General features: G+C 54.7%; 1 protein-coding gene across 1 annotated transcript; it reads left to right on the top strand.

The window, feature by feature from the left end:
- Window positions 1-6,850: 6,850 nt before the first annotated feature.
- On the top strand, window positions 6,851-7,615 carry LOC133052346 (melanoma-associated antigen 8-like). Its single transcript, XM_061137166.1, has one exon. The coding sequence runs from the start codon at window positions 6,851-6,853 to the stop codon at window positions 7,613-7,615; it is 765 nt and encodes a 254-aa protein (XP_060993149.1).
- The last annotated feature ends 749 nt before the right edge of the window (window positions 7,616-8,364 follow it).

Genomic DNA, 8,364 nt, shown 5'->3' with positions numbered 1-8,364 from the left:
GGGGGTGTGGATGGGTGCAGGGGGCTAATGGGGCAGCTATCCATGCTGAGTGCCAGAGAAAAAGGGGAACAGGTGATGTGATTCTGGTCACATATATGGCAGCTGCCAGATAGTCAGTGGATGCTTGGGAAAGCCCCGTGGCCTGATTTCTTCTCCTGTGAAGCCAGCCGGTTTGAGGAGCCCACGTGTTGGGCTGCACTATTCGCCTGAGGGATGGGATGCAGCTGCCAGGGCCTGGCGGTGATTGCCTCTGTGATGTCGGGACAGGAATCTGTCACAGTGTTGCCCCAAGAGTGTCCTCCTCTCTCCACTGTAGGAAGGGGTCAGCTACTTTGTGGTCCAGGGCTTGTCCGAGAATGTGCACCTCAATAGGATGTGGGATACCTACTCAGCCAAATAGGATGTTTCACAAATAAAACTAAGAAACTTTGCTACTTAGACCATAGTGGACCATAATGTTATTCGCTCAGTCGTGTCGGACTGTTTGCAACTCCATGGACTGTAGCCTTCCAATCTCCTCTGTCCATGGAATTCTCCAGGCAAGAATACTGGAGTGGGTTGCCATGCCCTTCTTCAGGTGATCTCCCTGACCCATGAATCGATCCCATGTCTCCCACAGTGTAAGCGGAATCTTCATCATTTGAGCTCCTGGGCAAGCCCCATTTCCATAGAAAACCTGTTAAATTTGGGTATGAAGGAGTGTTCCAACAGGACCCAAGCTGCTCCAGGAAATAGAAGCAAGAGCCACTCTTTGCCTCTGCCCTAGCTGGTCTTCCATGCAAGACAGTACTTTCCTTTCTTGCAGCCTCAACTAAGGTCAAGTCCTTGATTACAATGGCCAATTACAATCAAGATAATTGAAAGCTAATTAAGACCGTGGGTTCTGGATCTCCGGGGCCAGGAAAGAAAGGGTAGTTCCATGCATTTCTTCGGCACCCCTTCAAGGGAGTGCGACCAAAGTTCTGCAGGATTCCTAGCAGATGTGGGGTAGAAAACACCTCCTTTGCCCCTGTGATCAACAGCAATGCGACAAGAGTCAGGACCCCTTCCTTCCTGCCCCAGAAAGAGATCTCTCTGGGCTTTGTCCGAGATGCAAAAGGCCACCTTACAGCCATGATCCATTTCAGAATTTGCCATCACCCCGAAGACACACTGTCTGCAAGTCTGAGGGCTGCTAGCAGCCTGCCTCACCTCGACCACCTCCCACAGAAGGAACCCAGGGTCCTAAAGGCCCAAACCACCTTGGCTCAGGCACTGAAACTCGAGTGCTCCTCCTGGAGCTCCACCGCCCTACCTCGTGTTGCCTTGTTCGGTGCGACTAGGGGAGGTCTCTCCACCTTCCTTGTGTGACTGCGGCTCCTAGAACTTTGCTCGAGGTGTGGGGGTGTCCTGCTTCTCCTAGTGTCCCCACTCCTAACACCGCCTTTCCTGGAGAAGATACTCTGTAAAGGTCTTCAGAGTATATGAGCTAGTGAACAGGGGCCTCAGATTTATTGCCAGCTGCTTCCTTAAATAACCCAGACAAACCCAAATAAAGATAATTTAGTTTTTGAGAATGACACACAAGAAGGACAGATGGGTGAATTCCTTGCAATTACTTTTATCGTCTAATTCTTGCCCCATCAATATTAGTGCTTCCCTGGTGGCTCAGACGGTAAAGCGTCTGTCTACATTGGGAGACCCGTGTTCCATCCCTGGGTCATGATGATCCCCTGGAGAAAGAAATGACAGCCCACCCAAGTACTCTTGCCTGGAAAATCCCATGGACTGAGGAGCCTTGTTGGCTCCTCAGTCCATGGGGCCGCAAAGAGTCGGACAGGACTGAGCGACTCCACCACTCCAACCACAAGCTCACATTTCCGAAACGGTTCTAATTCCATTTCCACTGTGTCCCATTCAGGGTCACAAAACAAAATGGAAGAGTTTCCAATCTCTTACAAAACAGCAAAACTCTTGTTCTTGAACTGTGTAAGCACAAACACATATTGATCAACCTCATTCTCCAAGCTAAGACACTGAACTTTATTTAGCCTTTTGCAAACACAATCAAAGCTTGAAGATTTTCTAAGGAAAACAGATGAATCTCCATGTCATTGTAGAGAACAGGAGCCCACAGATGCTGTGCACTGGTTCCCCCAACTGGCCCGGGCCCTCACTTCTGAGAAGGTGACTACTCCCTCTTCAATCACAGAGGGAAGGATTACCCTGGCTGCTGCTCTGGCTCAGGCCCCCTATTCCTCCTCCCTCGCAGCCTCTGCAGACAGGAGTGGGGAGGCCCTCAAAGCCCTCTGTTAGACCCTGAGCACAGACACCATGACTTGCCACTTGCTGGTCTCCACATAGGCCAGGGCACCCCACAGGAACTCATAGCGAGCAGGGTGGCTGTCAGGCACCTGCTGGTATTCCAGGTATTCCTCCCGCACCCACACTTGGGTCAGCAGCTCCCTGAGTTCCCCAAAGAGACAGGGCTCACTCCCAACACACACCCCCGTCCTGCTGAGTACTCCCAAGACTGCTTCCTCAGGGGTCAGGTCTTCACTCTGCATGATCAGGTTGAGGACCAGCACCAGGATGCCAGCCTTGGGCAGGGTCTGCCCACTGCTCAGCATCACATTGCAGGTGAGGCCCAGGGTAGGGACCATGATGTAGATGTGCTCCCTGGGGTCCAACTGCTTTACCTCCAGGCCAACGACAACCTGTAGGCACTCTGCAGCTTGACTGAAGACCACTAGGACATGCTCCTGGTTATTCCTGAGGACTTTCTTCAGCATTTCCGCCTGGGATGTCAGATGTTTGGCCAGATACTACAGGAGCAAGAACTTCATCAAGTTAGCCACTATCTCATTCAGAGCTTCATGGGGCAAGGCCTCCACAAGGGTGGAGCAGGAGACTGTGTGGGAGGAGGCTGAGGGTGATACAGCCTCCCCCGCTCAGCCCCAGAGAGCTGCACTTCCACAGGACACTGGCCTCACCTGGGTGCTGAAGGTCTTCCTCGAGGTTGTTCAGCTCAGTCATCTTGACCACGAGCCTGATGCCTGGGCTCAAACTACAGAGTGAGGCAGGAGTGAGGCATGGGGGCAAATGGGACAGATGAGGACCATGGGCCTGGATGGTGGATAGACGGGCTGTGAATGGCCTCACCTGAGAACCGCCGCACCCTGGTTGGCCACAGGCCACTTGCAGGTCTCCTCTTGAAAAGTGCTCTCAGACCACACAGGGACATGCCTCTGGAGTGGCCAGTCCCCTGGCTACCTGAAGAAGGAAGTGAGGTGGCTCCCCAGGGTGTGGTCAGCACAGCCCGAGATTTCTGGGACTGACAAGGTAAGGGGATTAGGCCCTTGTGGGGTCCCCTCTGTTCTGGGATGGGCAGCACTTGGTGTCCACTCAGGGCACCCTCGTCACCTTGACTCCTGGCGTTGCCTGGACCTCCTCTGTTCACTGACCTCAGGACACGGGCCTCAGATGTCTGCCTTGGCCTACTGCTTCCTACAGCTCCTGTGAGAAATGGAGGGGCACCTCAGTGGTATCCTGTGGCACAGCCCTTAGCATTCTCTGACAGTACAAGGGGTGCACACTGTGAGGGTCCCTCAGTTGTGTGGTGAGAGGTCCCTTCAGAGCTCCCCTTTAGTGCTTACTTTTGCCCTGGCACAACCTGGTCCCTCCCCTCTGGGGGCCTGGAGGGAAACACAGAACAAGACCCGAGACTGAAAAGAAAGCGCTGAGGGGCCCCACATGCGGCCGCACCTGCCCAAGGTCTCCTGTGGGGCCTAGGCCAGGGAGGTGTTCGGTCCTCAGCTCCTCCTCATGTCCTGCCTTCCATCCCAGCACTGACCACAGGGGCGGGGGTCTGCTCAGTCCTCCATTGCGGCTGAGGAGTCCAGCCTCTGCCAACCGGAAGCCTTCGGCTGTTCCTGAAATACCTCTCCTCCCAAGGTCCCTAAGCCAGAGTTCAAGAAACTGCTCAGCCCACTCTGCACCCTCCAAGACCCCCTTGCAAGGGCCAAGATCCCTCCCTGTTGGGGTCTAACTGCCTTAGTCCTTCCTTGCATGGGGTCTAGACTACACGCAAGACCTGCAAGTGTCCCATCCGCCATTTGGAGTTTCCCCTGCTTTCAAGAGGTCCCCAGTCTCTCTGCCAGGGTCATCAGGCAATGCGGCACGAGGTTATCCTGCCCAGGGACTACCAGGCTTCCCTCTGTTCTGAGATCTGGCTACCCTCAGTCCTCCCTCAGGGTCCTCACCTTGATTTCCAGGAGGACCTAGTCTCTGTCCTCTCCCCACCATAGTCCCTGCTCCTCACACCAAGTCCCCAGCCTCACAGAGCTGGATGTCAGGAACTCAGGACAGACCTAGTGTGCTCTTCTCACCCCGAGGGCTCCCAGGGCCGATGGCAGGGGCAGGGATCTCTGGGGTTCCATCACTCTTATCTTGGGATCCCTAGAGTTTTCACTTGGGGTCCCTACAGCCTTCCCTCAGAGACCTCAACTTTATCTCCAGGTACGCCTTCAGATTCTCTCCTCTCCCCTACTAACACCCCAAACCTCATACCAGGAGCCCAGTCTTTCTGATATGCGGATGTCAGTAAATCATCTCTCTATATTAGGACACCAGTCTGCAATCTGGATATTAGGGAGTCAGCCCCCCATGCCAGGTCCCCAGTCTCTCTGAGACCCAGTCAGGAAATCCAGCATACGTTCATCCACCCAATGTCCTCCCAGAGCCCACTCTGCTCTTGGGACCAGGGTCCCCTCTGTCCTTCCTCAGTGTCCTCACCTTGACTCTCAAAAGAAAGAAAATCTTTCTCACTGCCCATCTGACGCCCTGACGCTTCTAACAATTGCCTAATGTTTCTGAGATACAGATGCGGAAGTCAGAAGAGGCTGCCAAGCGCTCACCCCACCACCAGGGTGGCCCAGGGCTGACAGTAGGGTCAGGAATCTGTGGGGTTCCTTAATCCTTCCTAAGGAATCTCATCTAGAGCCCTGGCATTCTGGGGATGCCCCTTGTGTTGACCAGAGGCGGGACCCTCACATCAGGTCTCAGGGATCACAGAGGGTGGATGAGCACATGCTGCATTTCCTGACATCTGGGTCTCAGAGAAACTGGGGACCTGGGAAAGGGGGTGTAGCCTCAGGTGAGCAGAGGGAAGATCCCCAGCTCCTCCAGGGTTTCCATTTGAGGACCCTGACGGACGATTGAGTGGACCCTGGACCCAAATCAGAGGAGACCTCAGAAAAGCCTGGAGCTGCTGTTGGTCCTTGGTCGAACTAGGATACGATGAGCCCGAAGTGCATGGTCTCACTTCCTGACATCCGGGTCTCTGACTGGGGACGTCACATATGGGGCGGGGCCTCGGGGGGCAGATTCCCAGGTCCTGCAGGGTTGAAGACCTTGAGGACCCTGAAGAGGGACTAGAGGACCCTGAACCCCTAATCAGAGGAGACCTCAGAGAAGCGAATCTCTGTTGGCAGTCCAGGGCAACCGTGGGGGTAGGATGAGTGCCAGAGGCATGAGCTGCCTTCCTGACATCCGGGTCATCAAGAGACTGGGGTCCTGCTATAAGGGGCGGGGCTTCAGTTGCGGAGAGGCGAGAATCCAGGTCCTGCGCGGAGGCAAGGTGAGGTTCCTGAAGGAGGACTGTGGGCACCCTGAGTGAGGACTGATGGAACCCCACAGATCCCCATCCCTGTAGTCGTCCCTGGGAGCCCTTGGGGTGAGAAGAGCACAGTAGGTCTGTCTGACTTCCTCACATGCGGGTCTCAGAGGGACTGGAGGCCTTGTGAAAGGGGCGGGGTCTCAAAATGGCAGACGAGACTAAAAGGCGAGTCCTGCCTGGAGTCCAGGCTCCATGCGAGGAAGGATTGAGGCGGTTCGACGGCAACCTGGAGGGATCTTGGCCCTTGCAAGAGGGTCTTGGAGGGCCCAGAGTGGGGTGAGCAGGGTGAGCAGTTTCTTGACCGCTGGCTTAGGGAACTCGGGAGGTGAGGTTTTACGGGCAGAGGTGGAGGCTTCAGGTTGGCAGAGGCTGGACTCCCCAACCCCAAGGTTGGACTGAGCAAACCCCCGCCCCTGTGGCGAGTGCTTGGAGGCCAGGCAGGACATGAGGAGGAGCTGAGGACCGAGCATCTCCCCAGCCTAGGGCCCTCGCGAGGCCCTGGACAGGTGCGGCCGCATGTGGGCCCCTCAGTGCTTTCTGTTCAGGCTTGTGTCTTGTTTTGAGTTCCCTTCTACTCCTCCAAAGGGGACCGTCCAGGTCATGCCAGGGGAAAGCTGAGCATTACAAGGTACGCACAACACAACTGGGTGTAATCCGAGTGTCCGTCCCCACCTAGCAGCACAGAAGGCCCAGGGCTGTGCCACAGTATAGCCCTTAGATGTCACCTCCACTTCTCTCACAGGAGCTGCAGGATCCAGGAGGCGATGGCAGAGGTCTGAAGCCTGTGTCCTGAGTTCAGACAGGCAGTATCAGGAGACAAGGTGAGAGGGTGACCTGAAGTGAACCAGAGGCTCCCTATCCCAGAACATACCGGTTGGGGGCCCAGAAGGCCCCAATTCCTCACACTTTTTTGGACCTGGAAAACTCGGGCTGTACTGACCACACCCTGGGGAGCCACCTTCTTTCCTCCTTCGGGTAGCCAGGGGACTGGCCTCCCAGGAGGAGCGCTCCTGTGAGGTCTGAGAGAACCCCTCAAAGGGAGAGCTGTAAGTGGCCTGTGTCGTACCATCCAGGATGCATTACTTAGCCCAGGTTGCTCACACCTCCTCTCTCCCAGAGGCCCTTGGTCCCCATCTGTACCTCTGCCTCACTTCCGTGTCTTGTTTCACCTCAGGCATTGTGCTCGTGGTTGAGATGAGTGAGCTCAGCAAACCCGAGGAAGACCTTCAGGACCCAGGCGAGGCCCAGGGCCCTATCGAGGTGCCGCTCTTGGGGGCTGAGGTGGGGGAGTCCGCATCCCACTTGGCCTCCTACCCCCCAGCATCCTCCTCCGCTCCTATGGAGGCCTTGCCCCAGGAAATTCTGGATAGGATGATAGGTAAACTGATGAAGTTCCTGCTCCTCAAGTATCGAGCCAAGGAGCTGACCTCCCAGGCGGAAATGCTGAATAAGGTCCTCAGGGATAACCAGGAGCACTTCCCGGTGGTCTTCAGGGAAGTCTCAGTGTGCCTGCAGCTGGTCTTTGGCGTGGATGTGAAAGAGGTGGACCCAGTGGAGCACATCTACATCTTGGTCCCCATCCTGGGCCTCACTTGCGATGAGATGCTGAGCGATGGGGTGGGCCTGCCCAAGGCCGGCTTCCTGGTGCTGGTCCTCAGCATGATCATGCGGTTTGGAGACCCGGCCCCTGAGGAGGCGGTCTGGGGAGCACTCAGCAGGATGGGGGTGTATGTTGGGAGTGAGCAGTGTGTCTTTGGGGAGCTCAGGGAGCTTCTGACCCAAGTGTGGGTGCGGGAGGGATACCTGCGGTACCAGCAGGTGCCTGACAGCCACCCTGTTTGCTATGAGTTCCTGTGGGGTCCCCGGGCCTATGAGGAGACCAGCAAGCGGCAAGTCGTGGCATTTATGCTCAGGGTCAACCAAAGGGCTTTGAGGACCTTCCCATTCCTGTCTGCATAAGATGCGAGGGAGGAGGAATAGGGGGCCTGAGACAGAGCAGCAGCCAGGTTGTTCCTTCTCTCTGTGGTTAAAGAGGGGGTAGTCAGCTTTCTCAAATGTGAGGGCCCGGGCTAGTTGGGGGAACCAGTTTGTAGCATCTTTTGGTTCCTGTTCTCTATGATGACATGGGGATTCATCTCTGTTTTCTTTAGAAATTTTTCAAAGTTTGGTTTCAGAGTAGGCTAAAGAAACTTCAATATCTTAGCTTTGTGAATGGTACGGATCCGAGTGTCTCTGATGTTACTCAGTTCAAAACCAAGAGTTTTTGTAAGAGAGATTGGAAAGTCTTCCATTTTGTTTTGTGGTCCTGAACAGAATGCAATGGAATCGAAATTAGAAATGTTTTGAAAATGTGAACTTCTGTAGCAATAGTATTGTATGGAGAAGAGTTCAATAATAAAAGTAATCCTAGTGAATTCATGCCTATGGTCTTCTTGTCTGTCATTCACAATAACTAAATGATCTCGGTTAATTGAATATTCATGGATTATTAAAGAAAGTAGCAGACAATCTGAGACCCCTGCTCATTGGCTCAGTGATTCCAAAGCCGTGTACAGATTCTCTGCTCCGTGAAAGGCCATGTTAACAGTGGGGAGACTAAGAGCAGCAGGACACCCCCACACTTACAGCAATGGTCGAGGAGCCGCAGTCACATGAGGTCTGTCTTGGGGGTGAGGGGAATCTCTGGAACGGATCATTGCTGTGAGGTG

Source organism: Dama dama, chromosome X, assembly GCF_033118175.1.
Source record: "Dama dama isolate Ldn47 chromosome X, ASM3311817v1, whole genome shotgun sequence".
Taxonomy (NCBI): Eukaryota; Metazoa; Chordata; class Mammalia; order Artiodactyla; family Cervidae; genus Dama; species Dama dama.
The sequence above is the reverse complement of the archived record's forward strand: the minus strand, read 5'-3'. Positions and strand labels throughout refer to the sequence as shown.

Coding starts and splice junctions, on each gene's coding strand:
- LOC133052346 (XM_061137166.1), top strand. CDS start 6,851: ATGAGTGAGCTCAGCAAACCCGAGGAAGACCTTCAGGACCCAGGCGAG.